Source organism: Tachysurus fulvidraco, chromosome 1, assembly GCF_022655615.1.
Source record: "Tachysurus fulvidraco isolate hzauxx_2018 chromosome 1, HZAU_PFXX_2.0, whole genome shotgun sequence".
Taxonomy (NCBI): domain Eukaryota; kingdom Metazoa; phylum Chordata; class Actinopteri; order Siluriformes; family Bagridae; genus Tachysurus; species Tachysurus fulvidraco.
Window position 1 is genome coordinate 45608907 of NC_062518.1, and position 26438 is coordinate 45635344.

Sequence of the window (26438 nt, forward strand, 5' to 3'; positions counted from 1 at the left end):
ACCATATGTATTTCGAGATTATTCTGAAAATTCTGGAATATCAAGAGGAATAAAATAATTAAGCAATAATGTTTACGCCTTCTAACAAACCTGTGATGAAAAGAGGAAAAAATCATGACATACCTCTCACTGTAATCTTGACAGGATCACTGAGCTCTGTGGAGTAGATGTTGTAGTTTCTCCTGTATGCTCGACATTTCTCCTGTATGCTCGTACTCTGGTAACTTGTACATTTGTAATCAATCTGTTAATGAACACAACACATTTTTGACACACAAAACACACAAGATTAAATCTCACTCAGGAAACTTAATTCTTACCATCCTGTAAGAAATACATTTTAACCTCTTAAATAATAAATAGACATGATCCAGGTAAATGTCACTATTCTGCTCATGAAGTAATGTTCTTGAAAAGAAAGCGAGAGAAAGTGAGAGAGAGAGAGAGAGAGAGAGAGAGAGAGAGAGAGAGAGAGAGAGAGATCATCATAGTGTAGCAATTCAGAAGATCCATACAAAAAACTAACTGTTTACATTTCCAGCATTTAGCAGATGAAATTAACTTTCACATTAGGAAAAAATATAGACTATGAAAGTCAATGGGTGCTGCCAACTGTCTGATTACCAACATTTTTCAAAAATATCATCTTTACAAGTACAAGGCTTTCAGCAGCATTTCTGCGTTCTGCCCCGGTCGCTTGGAGACACTGGGGTCACCAAGGACAAGATGTCCTATCTGACCCCTTTTTTATAAAAAAATTTTTTGTCTGTGTCAGTGAAAACGAAAATGTTGTAGTCAAAGTTCTCAATCCTGCAGAACTTAAAAACAGCATTTAGTTAATTTTGACCTTCATTTAAAACCATAAACGGCAATCTCCTGAAAGACTGCAAGTGCTTAACTAGTGGGGACTTGCAGCCGAGTGGGATTTTCTTCATGTGGGAGACGGGTCGCCCAAACCTAGAAAGCTCTTACAGAATCGCCTCATCAATAATAAAAGGAGGGACATTTGACAGCATGACTTTATAGGCAGTGAAACTGAGGGGAGAAACCAGTATACATTCATTATTAATTACGATTCCTTTCTGCACCTGTTTAGTCAATTTATCAACATGGTTCAAAAACACAACAATTGCACTGTTCATGAGGGAGGCAGAGACAATCTTCTCATGTCCCACCACATTTCCCTTCGCTAGAACACTCTCCTCTACACTCGCCATGACGGTGTGAGGGTGGTGTGCACTCATACAACTTCGTGCTCGGAGACAGCATGCTGCTCATACACACACAAACACACACACACACGCTCACAAACGCACACTCACTCACACGCTCACACACACACATGCTAACATGCAAAGGCATGCTACAATACACACATACACACACACGCACAAACACACACAGTTGATTATTCATAGATGTTTTAAGGAAAAACTTGCTAAAATATGCCAAAATAAACACAAAAAAATTTCAAAAAATGGCAAAATGCCAACCACACTCACACGCCCCACATCCCAGAGAGAGAGAGAGAGAGAGAGAGAGAGAGAGAGAGAGACGGAGAGAGAGAGAGGGAGAGGGAGAGAGAGATTAAATATCTCACTAGTAATTCAGAGTATTTTCATCATGCATGACATTGTGGAAAGAGAGGGCCGAAGTTATAGCAGTGATGGTTCATTTTTATAAAAATTTAAAAGATGCAGGGGCTAATTCAATTCAATTAGATAGACCACAACAGCAGATCACTGAAAAGGAATCTAAGCCCAGAGTGGACACAGGATCACCCAAACTGACCATTTGAAAACAGGACATCTGGTCTAATGCAACTTGATATTTACTGTATGATGCAGGTGATAGACTCAGAATTTAACACCAACAACTTGAATGCATGCAACATGAAAATATTTTCAGCTTCACACCTCCTCCCCTTCTTCACACCTTCTCCCCTTCTTCACACCTTCTCCCCTTCTTCACTGCTGAACTCACAACACTGATTTAAAAAATGAAAGAAGATAAACCACAACTGTGCACTTGTCTGTGTTCTCAGTTGTCTAAAACTGTCTTTTCCCTGTGTGTGTCAGTGTACAAGGTTAATGAGAAGTGTTTATTTCTGTAGAATTCTATGATAGATTTGACACAAATAAGTAAATGATACTAGACAATAGTTTGGTGATAGTGTGTATTAGAATAAACTTATTGCACTGAGATGCTTCACAGTACAGACCATAATAATAACAGAAATGTTACTGTAGGTTATATTTTCTCTTTATCAGTTTGGACACCTTTTAGTTTAAAATAAATCAGTGATGTTATTTAAATTTACCCACATTATAAGTTATTGATTTTACACGTCCCTCTTCACCCCCCCCCCCCCACACACACACACACCTTTTTTTCACACATCCGCTTCTTCACATCTAAATTTGCACCAACAAACTATGACCTGCTACCAGGCCTCTAACAGTGTCACTGCTCTGTGTGTGTACATGACTAATGAGAAGTGTTTGTTTCTGCACAATTACTCTTAATTTTTACATTATAATAATTATTGATAATTATAAAATAATGATTTGTATTTATTTTTATTAAATGTGCTATGCATTACTTTGGTACTAAAGTGTATTTGAGTGAACATGTTCCTCTGCACAGACCATAATAGTAGCAAAAAAGAAATGTAGGTTCTGAGGCATTTACTTACATTTTTTTTAAACATTTGTGTATACAGGAAACACCACCAGAAGACAACCATCAGGTACAGATTCCAACAATACAGACTAACTACCATTAGAGGATTTAAACCCTGTGTTTTAAACTTGCCCTACTTGTACTCTTACCTGTTGAACTATCATAGTTACTGAGAGTATTTACACATCAAACTAAACCCTTCTCATAACAGATATGGAGACACTGATCCACCTGAACAGTCATGATGAAGTACACACAATGTCCTAATCACACAATAAGCTCATCTCTCAGGACATTCAGACTTCAGATGAACAACTTAATACCCCACCACTCACTCTAATGAAGACACAAAGAGACACACACATTTACTCACAGAGCATCACAGGCAGTGGACTGAGCTCCATCCTGTCCCTCTTATGACTGATTGACTGACAGAGAAGAGGTATGTGTTAAAGATTTACATCTTTACCACTTCCTGTGTTCTCACAGAAAGAGAGAGAGAGAGTGAGAGAGTGTGTGTGTGAGAGAGAGAGAGAGAGAGAGAGAGAGAGAGAGAGAGTGTGTGTGTGTGTGTGTGAGAGAGAGAGAGAGAGAGAGAGAGAGAGAGAGAGAGAGAGAGACTTTTTTCCCCTTTTTCAACACTTTATTCACACAAGTCACATATAATAAAACTTATGGTAACTTAAATAAATAAATAAATAAATAAAGAAAGAAAGAAAGAAAGAAAAAAAAACTTTCTCAGTCTGAAAGGCCATAAACAAGCAGAGACTCTCTCTCTATCACTCTGGTGTGAAAACAGGCCTGTAACTTGACACCCTGAGCTGTGAGAGGGACAAAAGGTCAGGGATTACGCAAGAATTCTTCTGCGCAGCTTTTTCACGCAGACACTGCCAGAGAACACACGGCATGTCGCATATCGTTGGAATAGTCTCCTTATTGGCTAAAGAGCTGTAGAGGTCCCAGCCCATTTCATTGCTATTGGAAGGAGTAATTGTCAGTCAAAGGCGGGTTCCCAAAAATGATGTCATGACATCATTGGCTTCCCAGCCGTCTATCTCTGCAATACAAGCACCGATTGGCTCAAATGAGGGCTTATTTGATTCGTTAGGACCTGGGCTATAAATATGACATAAATTTTTGAATACCCCAATGAGAAGTTAGAGCGGCAAAACGAGATGATGGCGCACTTCTGTTTCCAGTTTTCAGAACACAAACGGAATATTTGCGGCGCGACCAAAGCGTTTTGGATTAAAAGGCTTACAGATTTCAATTCCTTGGACCTGTGTGGGTTTTTGTGGAATATTTGTTTTGGAATATATTACCCCAGTGAAGAAAGAGACGTGTCTAAAGGTAAGGGAAAAACCGGTCTAGCGCCACCTAGGTTGTACCATATGTATTTCGAGATTATTCTGAATATTCTGGAATATCAAGAGTAATAAAATAATTAAGCAATAATGTTTACGCCTTCTAACAAACCTGTGATGAAAAGAGGAAAAAATCATGACATACCTCTCACTGTAATCTTGACAGGATCACTGAGCTCTGTGAAGTAGATGATTGTCCTGTAGTTTATCCTGTATGCTCCACACTTGTACTCTGTTTCTCCTGCATTATCGACTGTCACATTAAGTGTGTTCACTTGCTCACTGTGCAGATTCTGTAACCGCCGATTATTATTTTTGTACCAGTAAAACTCCCATCCAGTCCCCTGCTGCAGGTCACAGCTCAGAGTGACGGTGTCTCCAGTGTAGACGGAGCTCTGAGGATTCACTCTCACAGTCGGTTTGGGTTTTACTGTTGGTGTGAAATGATGAAGGTGTCAGAGCTGCTTTACACTTTACAACATAAGCAGTAGATTCACTGTGTCTAACAGATGCTTTGTGTCTAAAACTAACATTTATATTTAACATTTAATACAAGATGTTACAGTTGTATGTTTTCTTACACGGCTGATATTCAGTATATTTTAGATATAATTATAATTAATTCAGTTTGTAATCAGATAGCAGTGGTCAAAATGTCTGGGATGTTCCTGTGTATCACATCATCATTAAATCAGTGTTCACACATTTTATAGAGTCGACAGCAGACAAAGTTATTACATATTTAAATGTCTTAAAATACATTAATGACATGAAATACATCCAACAGAACAAAAGTAAATCATGGGTTATTACCCCAGAGGTGTTAATGTGAACAGTCAAGTGAAGAGAAGATAATGAGGCTTGTGTTTAAACATTGTGAGGGATTTCTGTGATGAGACAGAGACTGATGTGGATGATGATGATAAAAATCTCTCAATTACAGAATTCACAGATAAAACCTTCTAATTCTAATTACTTATAAATTGGTGTTTACTAGACAAGGAAGTAAAAGTCAATATTAATTAAACAGGGACTCAGTTTCTGACAACTCAAAATCTGAACCCTAAAAATAATGTGAAGATATTAAATAAGAAATAAAAACACACAGACTCACCTGATGCAGTCAGTGTAACATCATCACTGATCACTGAGCTCTGATTGTATCCCCCATGTCCTCTGCAGGTGTAGGTTCCACTGTCAGAGTCTTCAACATACCAGATTTCTAACATTTGCATTTTGTTGTCTATGAAATCTCTCTTATTTCCATTTGAATAGAGTTTATTATCTTTATTCCAGCTGTAAGTCCACTGAGTGTCTCCTCCTCCCTGTATGTCACATCTGAGAGTAACAGTCTCTCCAGTGAACACATGTGTATCAGGCTTTATGGACACCACAGCTTTAGGACTCCCTATAAAACATTCTGTTGTTAATAAACCTTACATAAAGTCATTCCAAGTCTACACTACTAATATCATTTTTAGAGTGAGTATGAGTTCATGTTTTTGTTACTTGTTGATACTGATATGTGTAACCTGCTTAATATTAAGTAATCAGGGGCATCATGGAGCATTTTATTTAGCACTAGTTATATCTGTTGTTCTCTTTTGTTTTCTTCCATATACTTGCCTGAAAATGACATGGATTGTTCCAAATGATGCACTTTGAAAGTAAAATTAATTATATCTATTTTTACTGAATTATGTGTTCATAAAAATATTTTATTACACCTGTGTCCACAAACAAATGCACCCAAACACACACTTACACACCACACAAACACAGACAAACATTGGACATTGCATTTCATTGGGCCTCCATTAAAAAAAAAGCTACACATTAGTAAATATTTCACACTTGTGATATGCCTTTGCCCAGCAGAGGGCAACACCTGATCTACCAATAAGCTACACACACACGCACACGCACACACACACACACACACACAGTGTTTAGTCTGTAATATTTCATCAAATTATGTGCCTCTGATCATAAATATAGTGAAAATAGTTCATAATTTCTGCTTTATTACTTTACTTTATTTTTTGTATATAAATGAGGTTTATTATACCAAATATTACAAAAATGTGTGCAAAATATATGTTAATATGTTGGAAACATTTTACGGCTCATTTGTTATAAGCAGTGAAATCAGACCAGGTCAGTTTGACTCGGTGCTCCTAAATTGCACAGAAAAGCAGGGAAGATTACAGGAGGGTTAAACTTGTGCTGTTTTATATTTAATATGTTAAGAAATTTAAGCAGCATAAAACTATTTGTGTACAAAATTGTTTATTCAAATCTGATTTTGTAGCCTCCTTTGGTTAGATCTAAAAAACTACATGGTGACGTGACATACGGCTAAGTACGGTGACCCATAATCAGAATTTGTTCTCTGCATTTAACCCATCCAAAGTGCACACACACAGCAGTGAACACACACACACCGTGAACACACACCCAGAGCAGTGGGCAGCCATTTATGCTGCGGCGCCCAGGGAGCAGTTGGGGGGTTCGGTGCCTTGCTCAAGGGCACCTCAGTCGTGGCCTGCCCGAGACTCGAACCCACAACCTTTGGGTTACGAGTCAGACTCTCTAACCATTAGGCCACGACTTCCCAAGGCCACGACTTCCCAAATGATTAGTAAATAAACAGGGAACAAATTAACTAATTATACACAACCTTCTTAGCACTAAAACAAATTAAATAAGGAGACAATATAAAGAAAAACTATATATAACTCACCTTGAGCCTGTACCACTGGTATGAGTGAAATCAGCACTAAAAAGGGAACAGAAACAGAACATGACATAAATATGGAAAATGTCCAATCTATTAATGAACACAGCACATTTTTGACACACAAAACACACAAGATTAAATCTCACTCAGGAAACTTAATTCTTACCATCCTGTAAGAAATACATTTTAACCTCTTAAATAATAAATAGACATGATCCAGGTAAATGTCACTATTCTGCTCATGAAGTAATATTCTTGAAAAGAAAGCGAGAGAAAGTGACAGAGAGAGAGAGAGAGAGAGAGAGAGAGAGAGAGAGAGATCATCATAGTGTAGCAATTCAGAAGATCCATACAAAAAACTAACTGTTTACATTTCCAGCATTTAGCAGATGTACTTATATCCAGAGCGACTTACATTTTATCTCATTTTAAACTACTGAGCAATTGAGGGTTAAGGGCCTTGCTCAGGGGCCCAGAAGTGGCAGCCTGCAGGACGTGGAAATCAAACACTACTGCTTGGTAGTGTAGCCCCAGTGTCATAACTAGTGTAGTGAAAATATTAAATATCATGAGTGTTTTTATACAACAGTTATGTGTTTGTATATAATGTTATGTGATTTTACTGTATTCTGTGTGTCAGACTAGGGAGAAAGGACAAGAAGCCCTTGTTCCAAATGTTAACATTGTATGTGCTAGAAGGATGGGAACTTTAGGGGAGTTTGTGTGCATGTGATAGATAAGTACTGATACTGGAATGCGGCCTTGTTGAGGTGATAATTCAAAGGCATACAACTTCAGTAACCACGGAGGATGCATGAAAACACACACACACACACACACACACACACACACACACACACACACACACACACACACACACACAGGGTACAAAATGGAGAGCTGAAACACTAGAATTTGCCTCTTCACTGTAGACGTTGCACTGTAAGGACGATGCCTTTTGCTGCAGCAAAATAATATTCTGTCTTTACTTCTTTGCTTTTACCACCACCTCTGAGTCTGAGTGTGTTTCATACATCTAGATCAAAACTGTGATCACACTAGCCACAATGTAATTTATCCTTTAGCTAAGCATTTTGGAAGGCATTTGTATACAGAACAAAAGTCTCCAGTGCCGAGTCTCCAAACTCGCTGCTTAGTCTCCAGATCTTTAAGGGTGTTGCAACACCCTGCTCTGGGAGAATGAGTTAAAACTGTATGCTGATCAACTCCTAGAAAGATGTCCTTAACTGATGCATTCATGAAGGATTACAGAAGTAATCACCTCCAGTGACAGTCCAGAAGTTCTTGTAGAGTCCAGTGGGAAGACTATCTGTTCCTGTTGTTTGACCTGGATTGAAGGCACCATGACAACAGCAGTCACATCATCAGTGACGTGTTCCATGTCCAAAGAGTCCCTCTTCTCCAAGTTTAGAACAGGAGGCCCTGTAGAAGATTCACTTCACACCGTTCCTCTGAGTGTAGAGTAGATGTCCATATAAATGTATATCTAGAGGTACAAATAATACTGTATATCCATTTTTCTCCCTCAGTTTGTGCATCTAAATTTCTCGTGTATCTTTATGCTCCATCCATGTCTCATTTGCCAACATATAATCAGCTCTGAAGACAGAAGTAGGTGTAGGAACAACAGCTCTATTTGGAAACCTGTTGCTCACATTCGAGTTAAAAAATGTAGAGAGAGGAAGAAACAGTGAAGAAGGAAGTAAAGAATAGCATGTTTATTTTACTATCCCTTGTGTAACACAAAAATTTCTGTTGAGAGTTCTTTATAACTGCTCACTTTTTGTGCCCGCATCACAGAAAAGACAAAGTTGTCAAGGTCGGGGAAATAATCACTCACTTTTCTTCACCTGCTTTTCCTTTTATTTTATCCAGCTGGATCATTTTAACAAGGCATGCAATTTTTCATGCAGTGAGGATATACTGTATCTCAATTGTATTTTTGAATGATTTTCATGCATGACATTTTCAGCAGTGTGGTTAGAGAGAACAGAGAAGTGTGTCCAGACTGCTAGAGGTTTTAACAAAGCACAGTGCTCAAAAACCTGTACCAAGAATAAGACCATGAGTTTAATATAGTTTGGTGGCCTCCACAGGCTATATCTGAATCTCTAAGGAGGATTTACACTGAAATCAGCAACAGGAAATGTGCATCTGTAGAGTGCTGCTTTTGTGGACAGGAAACAACCACCATGCAGATAAGACAGGAAATGTCGTGACTTAAGGATGTTCAAGCAGAGATTGTTCAAGTAGTTAGAGAATCATGATGGTGTCCTTTACCCAGAGGAGGGAAGTAACGGAGTAAAAATACTTTGTTACTGTACTTAAATACATTTTTCTGGTATCAGTACTTTACTCCACTATGTATTTTTCAGACAACTTTTTACTTTTACTCATTACATTTTTACACAAATATCTGTACTTTTTACTTCTTACATTTTCAAAATGGATTCGTTACTTTTAGTATTATTTCTTCTCATTGAGCGCTGTTTCCTGCCTATCATCCTATCAATGTGTGGCTTTTTCACCATGTGACTGTTGTACTGTATTATTTACTGGCTATCAGACATAGACTAAGGATAGCGGAGCTAACAATGAGCAGCACGCCTACAAAAGGAATGGCTAATGTTAATTCAGAGGGAGTCACCGATGTTAAAATAACTAACAACGAGGACATTCCTGACCACACATGGCCATATATGAGGGAGATGTTTGAAATAATCGGCGTCAAAAAGGATTCCTGGCGAATGCGTTGCGAATTGTGTCAACCCAAAAAACACTTGTATATATATATAACATGACGTCCAGTTACCAGCATGACACTAAACAGGTAGTAGTAACGACGACTTTTTACTTAAGTACATGTCAGAGCCAATACTTCTTTACTTTAACTTGAGTAAAAGAGTGTAGTTACTACTTCAACTTTTACTGGAGTCTTTTAAAAAATGAGTATCTGTACTTCTACTTGAGTAAAGGATGTGTGTAATTTTGCCACCTCTGCCTTTACCATATCAATGTCCTAATCACACAATAAGCTCATCACTCAGGATATTCAGACTGCAGATGAACAATTTTATACCCCACCACTCACTCTAATGAAGACACAAAGATACACAAACATTTACTCACAGAGCATCACAGGCAGTGGACCGAGCCCCATCTTGTCCTTCTAATGGCTGACTGACTGACAGAGCAGAGGTGTGTGTTAAAGCTTTACCACATCCTCACAGTGAGGGGGGGCTTTTTTTTAAAAAACCTTTTACAACACTTTATTTACACAAGTCACATATCATATAAAAATACATGGCGAATGAATAAATAAACAAACAAACACAAACAAACAAACGAATGAATGAATGAATAAATAAGATGGTTTCATAACTGAGTAAAACATGAGTTAGTTTAATTCTGGTGCAAAGTTTCTTTCTCCTTCCTCAACAGAGCACAAAGCATTCTCCCAACACCACACACATTTAAACACATACACATCATTCACACGTCTGCAAAAAATAAAATCAATTAAAATTCTTGATTTTATCAGCCTTTTTAATATTTGTTTGGCCTCACAGTCAGTGTTCTGTGCAATCTGTTTTTTCCGGCTCAGGTATATTGCCATCTTCGCTTGGCCGAGGATAAAGTTAACCAGTTGGCACCTGAACCTGTGTTTCCTAACGTATTTAAAACCAAAAATAAAACACTGAACATTAAAATCAACTTAAAACAACCTTAAAATGATCCATAAAACAGACTGTAACCTGGAGCAGTGAATAAACACAAGAAAAGCGTTTCTCTCTGTGAACAAAAAGGACAGTCATGTGCAATATCAGGGTTTAAAACAGAAATACTGTTGTTAATTCTGAGTAATAACTATGAGTTCACAGAGATAATACCATGTAAAATCCTCCACTGTAGATCTTCAGCTCTTTTTGGCAATGGTAGTTTGTACAGTGCCCTCCACTCCGGTTTAATATCAGAATTAAAACCCAAAATACTTCTCCATGGGGTGTCTAGCCTCCCACTCAGCTTTTTCTTATTTAAAACTTTAACACAGGCTCTGTAGAGCAGCTTCCCCATCACTGACCTAAAGTCCATCTCCCCTTCACCCCGGAAACACTGAGGAATCCAGTGTAGGTTGTCCCAGAAGAAATCCACCAGCAGGATGCTTGCTAGCAGGTTTGGTGGAGGATCAATGCAGGCTTGCTTGTGCCAGAGGGACGATGTGGCGAGGTTGTAGATGACCAGCATTCGCCACATGTAGGACATTTTTGGGACCAACCGTTTCCACTTGCACCATCTGCCTTTCACATGCTCTACAGAACCTTCCCAGTTTTTATGTTAAAACTCATTGCTCCCCAGGTAGCCACCCAAGTATTTAAAACCACATCATTTCCACGCTAAGCCTTCTGGCAGTGAAGGTGTCCCACCTCCCCACTCCCCAACTAAAATGGCTTCACTTTTAACCCAGTTGACCTTGGCAGAAGATCGAATCTGAAAGTCCTTTAAAGTGGCATTTAAAAACTTTGCATCGTTGTGTGTGGTTATCATGACTACCAAGTCATCTGCATAAGCTGACAAGCACATGGAGGCAATAAAATGTGGAGTATTAAAACCAAAGAGATGACTCCTTAACTTGTTTTAAAGAGGTTCAATCTCCAGAGAGTACAACATACCCGAGAGGGAACAGCCCTGACTGATCCCTCTGTACACTCTAAGAGGAGCACATAAACCACCGTTGACCTTCAGTACACTCTCAATTTCCCTGTACAACACCTTGACCATGGTTATGAAACCAGGGTTGAACCCAAAGCTTTCCAGCACCTTCCACAAGTATTCGTGCTCAACCCGGGCAAAAGCCGTTTTCCTGGTCTAGGAAAATCAGACCTGTCTTTAAGTCCAATAGCCTTGAGATGTCCAAGGTGTCACAAATTAGATACTGTATATATTGTCAAAATTCAACCTGCCGGCACACAGTACGTCTGGTCCTGGTGAATGATCTGCTCCATCACCTTCGTCAGTCTCGATGCTAATGCTTTTGACAGCAGCTTTTTTAGGCACAGGGTCAGGACGGCTCTCCTGCATCTTGACGGGAGCTAACAACCTCTCACACTATCCTGTATGACCTCCAGCACATCCTGCTCTATTACTGCCCAGAACGCTTTGTAGAATTCTACAGGGAGACCATCTGTACCTGGCGCCCACCCGTTCTCCATGCCTTGGAGAGCCTCCGAAGCTCAGCCAGTGTCAGCTCCCTGTCAATTTCACATGGCACTGACTCTGAGAGCTTTGGCAGGTCCTTGAGGAAACTCTCTTCCACTACCTGCGCCCCTGATCGCTCACTGCTATACAGCTTTGAATAGAAGCTAATTGTCTGCTTGCGAATTTCAGAGGGCCCTAGCATGAGATCCCCTGATTCTGTTTGCACAGCATACATAAATCGTTTCTGTCCATTCCTTTGTTCTAAACCGAAGAAGAACTTAGAAGGAGCATCCATCTCAGTAACACTTTTAAAGCATGAGTGGACCAGCGCCCCTTGTGCTGCAGTGTCTAATAGTTCATTTTTTTTCTTTTTGTTTTTGAGGGCTTTAACCCTCTGGGGTCCAAAGGCGCGCCGGTGCATCCTTAGCGCATTTTTTCCTCTTCAAAGTGAAATCCACTTAAAATACTCTGTCATTCATAATCATACACATACAGACATTTCTGTCTCCTTGACCATCTTCCTGAAACACGTTACAAACATGAACTGAAAACTCCGCCAATACTTATCACACGAACATGATGCATATGTCTAATGAAAACCTGAAATGTCTACTTTTAAATGAGGTAATTAAAATCAAAAGCAAATATTGTCTTTTTGTGTAATCTGTATGCAAGTAAAGAGAGGTACAGTTTTTCTGGCTTGTTCTCAAAAGTCCTGTGAATCAATGTTCTGTATGTGTTTTATGGCCTTATTCAAGTGGTTTATAATCTTTCATTTTTCACTAACCACGCATAAACATTGTTTTCTCAAAAACACAATCATGTATATACATGCTGCTCACATTGTAACGAGTCTGTCCGTGTTTTCCCTTGTGTCTGTCTGCTGTCATTCCCTGATGTTAATTGTTGACCCCGCCACACCTATTTGTTACCACAGACATTTAATTGCATTCAATCTCTTCCCCAGGTGTTTTGTCTTAGACCTTGTCTGTCTCCGTCTTGTGATTGATTCTCGTTCACTATATGTACTCTGTTTTGTTCACTTCCCGGTTGTGAGTTGTTGTTTAGTGTTTAGTATGTAGTATGCTGTCTGTTTATGTCTTTGTTCCTGTGCAATCAGGTGAACTTTGACGAGAAGGCTCTCAAGGACATTTTTAAGCACGGACTAAAGGACATCCTGCAATTCTTGATGCCGTCTACCCGAGAGATAAAATCATTCTCGGAGTTCGTCAACTTGGCGTTGCTCCTGGGCGGGTCCACGCTAACCTTGAGCAGTGTAGAGACGGAAGCCAGCCGTAAATATTTTTTTTGGGGGGGGGGCAGCAAGCATCGGGATCCGTGGGCTACAGAGCGGAACCAGCCACGGACGCCCGAATGCCCTACAGTGCCTCCGTCCAGCCCAGTCCCGTGCACACCTGTGACCGAGTCAATTCTCATGGCGACCGTACCGGCAAGCTCGGCTGAGGCCCGTGCTAACGGGCTGGTCTCCAAACTGGCGGATACCCCGATGAGGTCAGCTCGGGCGGCCGGTGTCCCTAAGCCGCCAGCTGACCAGCCGGGTCGCCAGAACCAGCCGGAACCGACGGAACCTGCCGAACCGACCGGGTCGAGGGAACCTGCCGAACCGACCGGGTCGACGGAACCAGATGGGCCGACCGGGTCGACGGAACCGGCCGGGTCGACGCAACCAGCCGGTCGGGTCGACCGAAATGACTGAGTTGGAGAGCGCAGTCGACATGGTGACAATTAAAACTCCCTGAACTCTCTGCCTGGCCTGAACCTATTAATGTTCCTATTTTATCTGTCCTGTGTTTCGTTTCGCTGGATTTGCCTGCCCTTCTACCTCCTGTCCCTGTTTACAGGCTCAGAGCACCACCCTGGCCGCCAACTCCGTTATGGTCCCTGGCTCGGCCTGCAGCACCACCCAGGTCTCCAGTCCTGCTCTGGTCTCTGACTCTGCCTGTGGCACCACCCTGGTCTCTGGTCCTGCCCTGGTCTCTGGCTCAACCTCCGGCACCACCCTGGTCTCCGGTCCTGCTCTGGTCTCTGGCTCAACCTCCGGCACCACCCTGGTCTCCGGTCCTGCTCTGGTCACTGGCTCAACCTCCGGCACTAGTCCTTGTCTGTCTCCGTGCTGTGATTGGTTCTCGTTTACTATATGTACTCTGTTTTGTTCACTTCCCGGTTGTGAGTCATTGTTTAGTGTTTAGTATGTAGTATGTTGTCTGTTTATGTTCCTGTTCCCTGTCCTACTCAGTGTTCTGATCTGTTTTGCCTGCTTGTTCACTTGTTACTTGTTTCCTGTTTTTGTCAATTAAAAGGAGTAACTGCATATGGATCCGCATTCGCCTGTGTCAGTCCGTGACACACATAGTATTGTAGTCCAGTTTGTGCTGATTACAGTGATTATTAGACTTTAGCCATTTATATCTTCATAAGCAACTGAAAAAAGCACAAATATCAGGGTATGACAACTTCTCCAGGTGCAAAAAATACCCTTAGACCCCAGAGGGTTAATAACTGTGTCCTCCTTCAATGCTGAAGTTCCACTATTTCTAACTCCAGAGCTTTTAGAGATCTGGCAATGTCTCTTGTGACATTGAGAGTGTAGTGTTGACAGAATCCCATCTTGTGTGCTTTTGTCACATCCCACCACTGCTGTAGGGAGTTTAAAAAAATCCCATAAAAAAAAATCCATAAAAACAATTCCATAAAAAGACTCTCTAAAATCAGCATCTTCTAAAATAGCAGTGTTAAAATGCCAGTAAGCACTCGTAGGTTTTACATTCTTTTTAGCAATGGTGCACTGAACCATGCGGTGATCTATGATGCCTACTGAAAAAATAAAAAACTTTGTAAAAAAAAAAAAAATCTGATGCTTAAAACCATAAAATCGATCTAATCTCGCAAGGGAGAACGTGTTGTCTATGCAGTGGGCCCACGTGTATGGTCTCTGTTTCTTGTTTAAATTCCTCCATAGATTTAAATTCCTAGATGGTGGGCCTCTACCATGTCCCAGTGGCGCTTATGGGAAGGTACATGCGATTCTGCATGATTTCTGTCTATATGTTCTGCCGTACAATTAAAATCACCCCTTAAAACTAAAAACTCTGCAGTGCTACAGATTAAAACAACATTGAGTTTTTGTAAAAACCTCATTCCACTGCACCGGTGGGAGCGTAAACAAAGATAAAAAGCATTCACTTTTTCCTTGTCCCTTACCTCGTTTCTTTCTCTTTGTTGGAACTTTGAACAGGGGCTCATCTTCCATCTCCACGTCCCCCCAATTCCCTTGCACTTGTGTAGTGACCGGTGTCTTCGGGCGACAGCTCTTGGCCCAGTTCAGCCGAGCAGGGCTTCTCCCGACCCGGTTCAGCTGAGCAGGGCTTCCTCCGGTCCAGTTTAGCTGAGCAGGGTTTCTCCCGGTTTGGTTTAGCCGAGCAGGGCTTCTCCCGGTCCTGTTCGGCCAAGCGGGGCAATCCTGGGGTGGGTATGTCACCAGTGGAGCTCTGGTCTGCGGTCTGAGCTTGGGGCTCACTCTCCCTAGGCCCTGGTGCAGCAACAGTTGCAGTGCTTTCAGCTGCAGGCTGAGCTGTAGCCGCAGGGGGAACGGCTCCAGCAGGCTCAGCTGCGTTCTGCCCCCGTCGCTTGGAGACACTGGGGTCACTCTTTCTCTCAGGACGGGCGCAGACACGATGCCCTCTCTGACCACATTTAAAACATTTTATGTCTGTGTCAGTGGAAACGAAAATGTTGTAGTCAAAGTTCTCAATCCTGAACTTAAAGAACGCATTTAGTTCATTCTGACTCTCATTTAAAACCATAAAAGCCAATCTCCTGAAATCTCCAAGTGCTTAATTAGTGGGGACTTACAGCCGAGTGGGAATTTCTTCATGCGGGAGTCGGGTTGCCCGTTAGTAATGGCCATTTTAGAGAGAGAGTGAGAGAGAGAGAGAACATTAAAAATAATTTCATAATACTGTGTCCCTCTTGTGCCACCAAAGCAGTTCTGATCTTTCAGGTTATGGCTTAATGTCATAGTATAATGTTCATATGGCTGTTACTGTCTACGGTCCAAATATCTGGACAAATTGTTTCATATTTTGCCAATTATTCAACTTTCAGTGAAAAAAAATGCAACCAGATAATATCATTCTATGCAAAAATGTCATCATTACTAGAGTGTTTGTCCAAGTGGTGTTACTATATATAGCTGTCTGAAAAAGCTCAGTGGCTCACATCCTTATAAAATCTGTCACAGAATAAGAAAATCCTCACAACTGTAACATTAGCAGAAGTGACTGAACAACTTACCATGAACAATAAATGAACAGGCTACAAAATAATTCACAGTATGAGTATAAATGTTTATTGTTTTAATTATTACAATTTTTATTTTAATCCCATTACATATAAAAATGGGGTACATAAAGAACAAGTAAAATGGAATAAGCCAATTCGTTACACTGTTCTTTTTTAAAGTCCGTTATAAAATATAAAGTCCCAATTGTTAGTTAACCAAATTGTTTCAGATCATATCAGGATGATGTACTCTGTGGTACAGAGTGATTGAAAAGTGATTGTAAAGTGAAACTAAAATGCTTTTGACTCCCTCTAGTGGTATCTGCTGTATAGTTTTAATTCTGTCTAGTAAGAGATGGATTGTTCAATACATCCAACAATGATTTACTTCTTCCTTATAGGTGTGTGTTGAGTATTTTGTGTGACCTTTTTGGGTTTTGTTAAGCTAGGTTGCTAATTCTCTATTTTATAGTTCACATACTCGCATTGTGTGTCTCGTCACATATATCGTGACACCCATTTTTCTGTTACATCTACACAGGTATTTTAACACACACCTATGTTTTTGGTGGTGATATTTAATATTAATAATTAATATTTATATTTTGGCAGAATATTTAGTTGTAGACAAAAGGTTACTCGGGCTGCATTCACTGCACACAGCCGGAATAATCTGCTTTAAAAGGCTTGACATTTCAGGCTTTTCAGAACGGCTGAAAAAAAATTATATCCCTGCTTTTGTTAATCAATGAAGTAGAACTCTCGTGAACAAAAGAATTAAATTGCTTGGTTGGTTTAATAAAAAAAAAAAAAGAAAAACCAACAGACAGGTCTGCTTCCTCTGGGCTTTTTGTGCACACAGGCACCAACACTGTAATTCCATATGATTTAGGGGCAAAAACTCTCATTTCTGCACACAGTTGGCTGTGTTTTTTGTGCGTGTGTGTGAGGGCTGAGGAAAGATTTATCATTAAGGCTGACTTTCACTGACTTGCAGCCAGTCCACTACAATTTTCAATCTTTATACAGAGTGGAAAGAAAACAGGGTAATTATGCAAATGAAAGGGGCAATAATTAGGATCTTTAATCTGCGATCTGAGCCAGGTAGAAAGGACTCACCGGCAGTCTTTCCACTGGCTTTCCTTCAAGAAAAGAGCTTTTAAAGATTTAGATTTATGAAACACACATCTTTACACATACTCAATTATAAATGAAAACCTTTAAAAGTGAAACCTAAATGTACGCATGTAACTTTTTTCGTAAACACTCAAACCAGCCTTGTTGATAGGTCAGAGAGACCTATATTAATTAATAAATTAATAAATATTAATTAATCAAATATCCGACGCTCAAGATGCTTTCACTCAGTTCACCAGAGAAGGTTTATTAACAGCCTTGGCCACCCATTAACACTCCTGTGGATTAATGTCGATAAAGAAAATTAATGACTCGTGGGCACCTTGTGACAATGTATCCCTGTATAACACAACACATGTTAGCTGGCTAACAACCACGTTGACACTGCATACAAACAGCCCTCACGATAAATTCTCACACTCGACATCCACTTGTACATAAAACAATGTCTCAATCTCACAACTGTTTACAAAGTGAAATTAAATCAATTTCTACACTTAATAAACTTAATTATCGAGCTCACACAAACGCCTACCTCTCTCCGGCACATGCAATACAGACTGAAGAGGTGCGCATGCTCAATGGAAAGTGCCGTCCGCGTAACACTGAGAGTGTCAAAACAAAAGTCTCCCAACAGCAAACACTAAAATGAATACTTAATACCCAAAGAAAGAAAATGAAAATAATACAGTAATATAATACTGATTTTTGTGAAAAAAAAAATAATGTATTACATTTATAACTCGTTACATGTGTAGTGAATTTAGTTCTGTATTGTCTCCTACTGTTTTATGTAGCACCATGGTCCTGGAGGAACCTTGTTTCATTTTACTGTGTACTGTACCAGCTGTATGTGGTTCAAGTGACAATAAAATATACTTGACTTAACACAAGTGACCTGGAGTCTCAGTTAATGACCTCAGGAGACACGTCATATTGGACAATCACATATAAACTGTTACAACAACTACATTTTAAATAAGTGAACACATTCACACTCAATATATTGTTTAACATATTTGTACCGTATAATTTCATTCATATGACATTGTAAAACCTTTAATGCTTCACTTTATTAGGATTTATATAGAAAATTAATACACTGAGTAATTGTTGAAAATAGTCAAAATATCTAAATGTACATTAATTTTTCACTGTCTATTTGTTATTCTTTACTTGCTCATTTGTGCAACTATGAAATAAAAGTCTGATGATTGTTGTGGTGGGTCTGATTTCCAACAACAACGAGACAGCCTACCTACAGGAGACTAAAAACCTGGAGAGATGGGGCTAGGAGAACAATCTTCTCTGGCCGGGGAACTGTCTGGCCTGGCACTGACTTCCCTCCACTTGCTGAGAGAGGAAATCCGCAACAGCCATCTGCACCCCCAGGCTGTGGACCACCTCTAACTTAAACGACTGTAGTGCCAGGTTATGACTGATCTTCGCATCCTTCATCAGGCTAGACCAGTGACTGTGAGACTCTTCGATTATTCCCATATTGTGCCTGGACTTTAGCTCATCCCAACAACCTAATTTTTATGCTTGTGTAGATGGTAGGGATGGATGTGGTTCTATGTCGTCTCTCTATAAAATTTAGGCGAAAAGGTGGAGGCGAGAACATGTTTGAGGGGGCAATTCTTTAGGTGGAATTAGTCCATGCTCCCGGTGCAGAGAGAGAGAGAGAGAGAGAGAGAGAGAGAGAGAGAGAGAGAGAGAGAGAGAGAGAGAGAGAGAGAGAGAGAGAGAGAGAGAGAGAGAGAGAGAGAGAGATGGAAGCACTTAAGGAGGGCCTGGTGTAAGAGAGTGGCAGAAACTCCATTGGAGAGTAACATCATCAATTCCCTGGGTTTGGCACCAGAGTGGGGTGGAAAGAAGAGATGGGAATCAAGCTTGGGACAACTCAAGAAAAGTTTATTTCACATGTATTAATTCTCCATTTACTACTGAACTTAACTGCAAAGAGATCCTCTACACCGAATAATAGTTTTAGGATCAAGTTATATGCTTTAAAGAAACATCTTATTAATCCCATGTGATAAATTCTAATGTTCTAGCAGGGGACAAGAGTGACAATGAAAAGACAGCAATATCGCAGTGGTGAATTGATGATTTATTTTATTGATCAAAACATTTCATATAGAGGAAATCTCACAAACAAATAGAATAAAAACAGCAGTACAAATTCAGCAGTGGTAGAACTAATACTGTGAAGACACAAAACACAATATTAGCACCATATTTCAGATAACATTTTTATATTGCATAAAAAAGCTGGCTGTAGGGCGTTTTGAATACTACTGTACACACACGGTAATTTTCACCTCATGAGCAGGTTTGCAGACATTAACTAAACAAAGCCAGTCACAACAATGAGGGTGTCTATAATATGATGAGCAAATAACAGCAGGACATTTAAATGACAAATCAGTATTGTTTAAAAATCCACACAAAACCATACAGAAAAAGAAATTCTGGAATAATATATATTATACTAAATGTATCTTGTTTTTATAGATGAATTTTGCTCAAGCCTCTATGACTGCATTCTCAATTCTGTCTTCATCTGTGTGATCTGTTAAAGAAATGAAAAAAAAAAAAAAATTCTTTCATTTCATTTTTTCCAGATGTTTGGAAACCAAACTGCATTTGATTTCATCCTAAAAACATATTTTTAATTCAAATTTTAGAACAAGTGGTTATTTTATTAATTTTCATGTAAAAAATCTTATTTAATCTTTAAAATAAGAAGTGAGTCAAAAGATTATTCTTGCACTTATTAAAGTCATGATGCTCGTTATGTGAAATATAGAGATATACTGAAAAAGTTCTTACCCCGAGCTCTGTAACATATGAGCAGCAGAATGATGGTCACCAGCAGATACGGAGAGGCCGTCACCACACTACAGATCAGCATGAGCACTGAGAATGGAGCTTCTACACCTGAAGGACATGAAGCAGAATAAAAGAATAATTATAATCATGTTTATTTCATGCTGAACTGTTTAGATGTTTTAGCTCAATCTGTAGTACAAATAAATTAATTTTATACTGTGTGCACGTGTTTCATAGCATATTGTATTGCACATAGACACTATAGAGTTCACTGTGAAAAGCTACTGAATTTAACACATTAAGTGGTATATAAATGAATATTTTAATAATTTCTCACGTCTGACTGAGACCCAGCTTTTCAGTGACTCTCCTCTCTCTGGGTGTTCACAGTGGTAGAAACCTTCATCTGACTTTGAGACAGTTTGGATGATCATCTCTCCTGTAGTCTGGTTCTGGAGAACTGATCCATCTTTATAGAAATCAGCTCGGAGGTTTGAGGGATTTGGGTTGTGATATAAACAGCGTAGAGTCAGAGGATGTCCCTCAGTCACAGGATGGACAGGACTCTCCAGGATCACATCACCATCTAGAACTCAGGAAATCCACACACTATGATGTGTCTGTAGATAATAAATAAAAGTTCTCTAATTTATCTCTATATAACTTCAAACCCTCTAAAACCATGGAGTCTGGAGGTGTTTAATTAAAGTCTGCAGAAATCTGCCTACACTAGCTCATGAGAAAACATGCAACTGAATTATAGCTACATTAGTACAGATATATATGAATATTGAATACTGATTTGAATTTATACTCATTTACTTGTACTAGTAAAACTGGTGTCTACAACTAACATACATGTTTTAATTTCCCTTTTCCTTTAACATTAAACACACTACATGAAGACTCACCATGCACTGTGATGTTGACAGGATTACTGTTTTCTCCAGATTCAGACTCACACCAGTAAACTCCAGAGTAGGATGTGGAGAGGAAGCTGATGTTACATGTAGATCCTGTAACTGATCCCCAGTGTGAACAATCTAACACTCTCTCACTGTGTGTGTATCGTCTCACTGTCCATCCAGTAGACTTACTCTGGTCCTCACAGCTCAGTGAGAGAGAGTCATTAGCAAAGTGTTGAGTTCTGCTGGGATTGATGATCAGAGAGACTGGAGGAGATTCACCTTAAACACAGAAAAGAGCCATTTAAAGTGCCAATAAACAAAATAATGAGGAATAACACAAAGAAATGACTGAAATGTGATGTAAATTGCACCATTTATTTTCCAGCAAAAAGCTGTTTTATTCTTTTACAGGATTCTACTGTAAATGATTAGACAATTCGAGCAGTCAAATGAGCCAATGTGCAGGATTCGGATTTATTTTACACCATAAATATATTTACCTCCTATTTGTATCTGTATCTGATTAGAAGACATTTTCTGAAGACATTATCTCTGAATAATTTATGTATACTTGGTCACATACAGAATGTTTACCTGCTCTGACTTAATAAAATCCTCCATTACTGAATTCCTCAAACATTTAGCAGACATGTGACTTATATACTTATAACAGAGTGACTTACATATATATATAAAACAAAACAAAACATATAGTGAGTCCTGTTTATGTGTATCATACACATAATTTATAACCTAATTATACACATGATTAAATAAATGCTGCATTAATCTGATGTTACATTCACACTTTTAACGTCTACACTTCAACACAACAGATAATTTTCCTCACCAGTGATCCATAGTGGCTGTAGATTGCTGTACTGTGTGTAAAAGGCTGGTTCTCCTCTCTCTCCTCTGCACATATAAACTCCTGTGTGTTTAAGAGCAGCAGGACTGAGAGTGTAGTTGCCTCCAGATCCTCTGCTGCTGTCTGAGAGGAGCTCCACATACACCATATAGCCACGATTATTATTTATTTCAGTTAATCCGTCTCTGTAGGGAACAACTGTGTACCAGCTGAATGTCCAGTCTGTAGAGGAGTCTGTAACCTCACAGCTTAGAGTCACTGAGTCTCCTTCAGTCAGCCAGCTGTGTGGAGATACACTCAGTACTGCCTGTGGTCTCTCTGTTACACAGGAAATACAAGATGATGTTTATCTAGTTTTACTTAATACAAAGTAAGAGTTTACATGCACATTTTCACCTGACTCACTCACCTGATACAGTCAGTGTAATAACATCACTGGAGTGTGAGGAGCGTGAGCCTCCTCTCTCTGTTCCTCTACAGGTGTATGTACCTGTGTGGGTCACTTCAACACCACTGATACTGTACACCTGTTCACTACTGACAGGACTGTGTGAAGTATCTTTATACCAGCTGTACTGCCAGCTAGAGACACTTTCATCCTGTATGTCACATCTCAGAGTGACGGTGTCTCCAGTGTAGACGGAGCTCTGAGGATTCACTCTCACAGTCGGTTTGGGTTTTACTGTTGAAACCAAATGATAAATTATTTGTACTATCTACGATTACAGCATGGGGCAGGTTTTGTGTAGCATTTCATGTTTTTTTTTTATTTACAGTAAGTTTGTGTTTAACCTGTAACATTTTATAACAATTTGTGTAGATGAAGTTATTATTCTGTTTAATATATGTTGTGTTTAGACTGAAATGAGCAGAATATAATCTCTTACACTGTACTGTATATTGTGTATAATGTTTTTCTTCTTTTAAAAAAGTATAAGTAATAAAACAACGTGTCTAACACTGTTATAGAGTTACTGTTTCCACCATGAAGTACAGATTATTTTAATCAGAATGTGACAATGATTATAATTTTATTAAATAATGAATGTCACACTGAACATTTAATCCGTATATAGTTACATTTACTCTTGTGGAAAGTCTGATAAACTAGTTAGTTCCTGTTCTTGTCACATTAGACGTCTGGAGGCAGATACAAGAATTTATAAAATTGTGACAGACACTAGATCGGGACATCTGCAGACTAAACACACAGCAGTAACAACAGTTACAAGACAAATATATGGTGAAACAAAGGGGTTTAAATACACTGACAAATCAAGGGTTAAAGTGAAAACAGGTGAGAATAATCCAGATACATTAGAACAACAACCAATGACAGGACAGGGGCGGAGACAAGACATGAATCAGAACAAAAACCCACATGACAACGTAAACAAAAACACAACAGAAACAGGTCAATATATATGTGCTGGGTTTCCCTCAGACGTGTCCCAAATATCTTTAACAGTTCTCACTTACAGACGTTTTCTCACCAAGATTTAATTTAATCTATATTTTAATAAATAAATATAAAAAACACAGAACCACAAAATATAAACTTTTCTGTCCTGAAGACATTTACATGTCAGAAAACATAGTTATAGTGTGTGTGTGTGTGTGTGTGTGTGTGTGTGTGTGTGTGTGTGTGTGTGTGTGTGTTAAACAAAATGTTTTTGGATCTCATCTGTCAGAAATGACAAATACTTTTAACCCCTTTATGCGTCGGCCCCCTTTTGTACGGCCCTGGTCGTCTGGTGCAGCGTTTTTGTGTACTTGTTTACTGTATAACTTTGAAATAAAAGGCTGCAGGCTCAGTCTGAAAGGCCATAAACAAGCAGAGACTCTCTCTCTATCACTCTGGTGTGAAAACAGGCCTGTAACTTGACACCCTGAGCTGTGAGAGGGACAAAAGGTCAGGGATTACGCAAGAATTCTTCTGCGCAGCTTTTTCACGCAGACACTGCCAGAGAACACACGGCATGTCGCATATCGTTGGAATCGTCTGCTTATTGGCTAAAGAGCTGTAGAGGTCCCGGTGCATTTCATTGCTATTGGAAGGAGTAATTGTCAGTCAAAGGCGGGTTCCCAAAAATGATGTCATGACATCATTGGCTTCCCAGCCGTCTATCTCTGCAATACAAGCACCGATTGGCTCAAGTGAGGGCTTATTTGATTCGTTAGGTCCTGGGCTATAAATATGACGTAGACTTTGAATTTTTGAAACCACCAATGAGAAGTTAGAGCGGCAAAACGAGATGATGGCGCACTTCTGTTTCCAGTTTTCGGAACACAAACGGAATATTTGCGGCGCGACCAAAGCGTTTTGGATTAAAAGGCTTACAGATTTCAGTTCCTTGGACCTGTGTGGATTTTTGTGGAATATTTGTTTTGGAATATATTACCCCAGTGAAGAAAGAGACGCGTCTAAAGGTAAGGGAAAAACCGGTCTAGCGCCACCTAGGTTGTACCATATGTATTTCGAGATTATTCTGAAAATTCTGGAATATCAAGAGGAACAAAATAATTAAACAATAATGTTTACGCCTTCTAACAAACCTGTGATGAAAAGAGGAAAAAATCATGACATACCTCTCACTGTAATCTTGACAGGATCACTGAACTCTGTGTAGTAGTAGTTGTAGTTGTAGTAGAAGGTTCTCCTGTATGCTCGACACGTGTACTCTGTTTCTCCTGCATTATCGACTGTCACATTAAGTGTGTTCACTTGCTCACTGTTCAGATTCCATAACCACTGATTATTTTTGTACCAGTAAAACTTCCATCCAGTCCCCTGCTGCAGGTCACAGCTCAGAGTGACGGTGTCTCCAGTGTAGACGGAGCTCTGAGGATTCACTCTCACAGTCGGTTTTACTGTTGGTGTGAAATGATGAAGGTGTCAGAGCTGCTTTACACTTTACAACATAAGCAGTAGATTCACTGTGTCTAACAGATGCTTTGTGACTAAAACTAACATTTATATTTAACATTTAATACAAGATGTTACAGTTGTATATTTTCTTACAAGGCTGATATTCAGTATATTTTAGATATAATTATAATTAATTCAGTTTGTAATCAGACAGCAGTGGTCAAAATGTCTGGGATGTTCCTGTGTATCACATCATTAAATCAGTGTTCACACATTTTATAGAGTCGACAGCAGACAAAGTTATTACATATTTAAATGTCTTAAAATACATTAATGACATGAAATACATCCAACAGAACAAAAGTAAATCATGGGTTATTACCCCAGAGGTGTTAATGTGAACAGTAAAGTGAAGAGAAGATAATGAGGCTTGTGTTTAAACATTGTGAGGGATTTCTGTGATGAGACAGAGACTGATGTGGATGATGATTATAAAAATCTCTCAATTACAGAATTCACAGATAAAACCTTCTAATTCTAATTACTTATAAATTGGTGTTTACTAGACAAGGAAGTAAAAGTCAATATTAAATAAACAGGGACTCAGTTTCTGACAACTCAAAATCTGAACCCTAAAAATAATGTGAAGATATTAAATAAGAAATAAAAACAGTCACAGACTCACCTGATACAGTCAGTGTAACATCATCACTGATCACTGAGCTCTGATTGTATCCCCCATGTCCTCTGCAGGTGTAGGTTCCACTGTCAGAGTCTTCAACAGACCAGATTTCTAACACCTGCATTGTGCTGTATCTGAAATATCTCTTAGTTCCATTTGAATAGAGTTTGTTATTATCTTTATTCCAGCTGTAAGTCCACTGAGTGTTTCCTCCACCCAGTATGACACATCTGAGAGTAACAGCCTCTCCAATGAACACATGTGTATCAGGCTTTATGAACACCATAGCTTTAGGACTCCCTATAAAACATTCTGTTGTTAATAAACCTTACATAAAGTCATTCCCAAGTCTATACTACTAATATCATTTTTAGAGTGAGTATGAGTTCATGTTTTTGCTACTTGTTGATACTGATATGTGTAACCTGCTTAATATTAAGTAATCAGGGGCATCATGGAGCATTTTATTTAGCACTAGTTATATCAGTTGTTCTCTTTTGTTTTCTTCCATATACTTGCCTGAAAATGACATGGATTGTTCCAAATGATGCACTTTGAAAGTAAAATTAATTATATCTATTTTTATTGAATTATGTGTTCATAAAAATATTTTATTACACCTGTGTTCCTCTGGCCACATTTAGTAGGGCAATTGGTCACACTCTTGCCCTCTCCAGTGCAATGAACACACACACACACACACACACACACACACACAAGCATTGGACATTGCACTTCATTGGGCCTCCATAAAAAAAAGCTACACATTAGTAAATATTTCACACTTGTGATATGCCTTTGCCCAGCAGAGGGCAACACCTGATCTACCAATAA

At 39.3% G+C, this 26438-nt stretch overlaps 4 protein-coding genes across 6 annotated transcripts in view; 1 reads left to right on the forward strand and 3 right to left on the reverse strand.

Moving 5' to 3' along the window:
• The window catches only part of LOC113643290 (low affinity immunoglobulin gamma Fc region receptor III-like), a 546637-nt gene that overhangs the window by 183662 nt on the left and 336537 nt on the right, over window positions 1–26438 (reverse strand). The gene's annotated exons all lie outside the window — the stretch shown is intronic.
• LOC113633966 (obscurin-like) overlaps window positions 1–26438 on the forward strand; it is a 580831-nt gene that overhangs the window by 96546 nt on the left and 457847 nt on the right. The gene's annotated exons all lie outside the window — the stretch shown is intronic.
• On the reverse strand, window positions 4903–10274 carry LOC125138523 (fibroblast growth factor receptor-like 1). Its single transcript, XM_047799986.1, has 3 exons — window positions 9937–10274; window positions 6790–6825; window positions 4903–5454 (listed from the first exon to the last, which is right to left on the reverse strand). Exons 1-3 carry the CDS (start codon window positions 9965–9967, stop codon window positions 5096–5098), a joined length of 426 nt encoding a protein of 141 aa, XP_047655942.1. The 5' UTR covers window positions 9968–10274; the 3' UTR covers window positions 4903–5095.
• Window positions 19627–26438, reverse strand: part of LOC113633976 (leukocyte immunoglobulin-like receptor subfamily B member 2) — a 284910-nt gene continuing 278098 nt past the window's right edge. The window contains exons 1-7 of one of the 3 annotated variants that reach the window (XM_047799705.1): window positions 25608–25905; window positions 22463–22735; window positions 22036–22371; window positions 21189–21464; window positions 20615–20863; window positions 20278–20385; window positions 19630–20017 (exon numbers count right to left, since the gene is read on the reverse strand). In XM_047799705.1, the coding sequence (XP_047655661.1) occupies window positions 19971–20017; window positions 20278–20385; window positions 20615–20863; window positions 21189–21464; window positions 22036–22371; window positions 22463–22735; window positions 25608–25890 (1572 nt within the window). In that variant the 5' untranslated portion in view covers window positions 25891–25905 and the 3' untranslated portion in view covers window positions 19630–19970. Of the gene's footprint in view, window positions 20018–20277; window positions 20386–20614; window positions 20864–21188; window positions 21465–22035; window positions 22372–22462; window positions 22736–25607; window positions 25906–26438 lie in introns of those variants that run through there. The other 2 variants (XM_047799699.1, XM_047799701.1) reach the window with 2 other exon arrangements.

Bases quoted from the DNA above. Each gene is read 5' to 3' on its own strand.
- LOC125138523 (XM_047799986.1), bottom strand. From the start codon at position 9,967: ATGGGGCTCGGTCCACTGCCTGTGATGCTCT. The intron at 6,826-9,936 runs GTGAGTAAATGT...TTCCCTTTTTAG, and splicing joins TCCACTGCCTGTGATGCTCT to TGCTGATTTCACTCATACCA. The intron at 5,455-6,789 runs GTGAGTTATATA...AATGTTTTATAG, and splicing joins ACCAGTGGTACAGGCTCAAG to GGAGTCCTAAAGCTGTGGTG.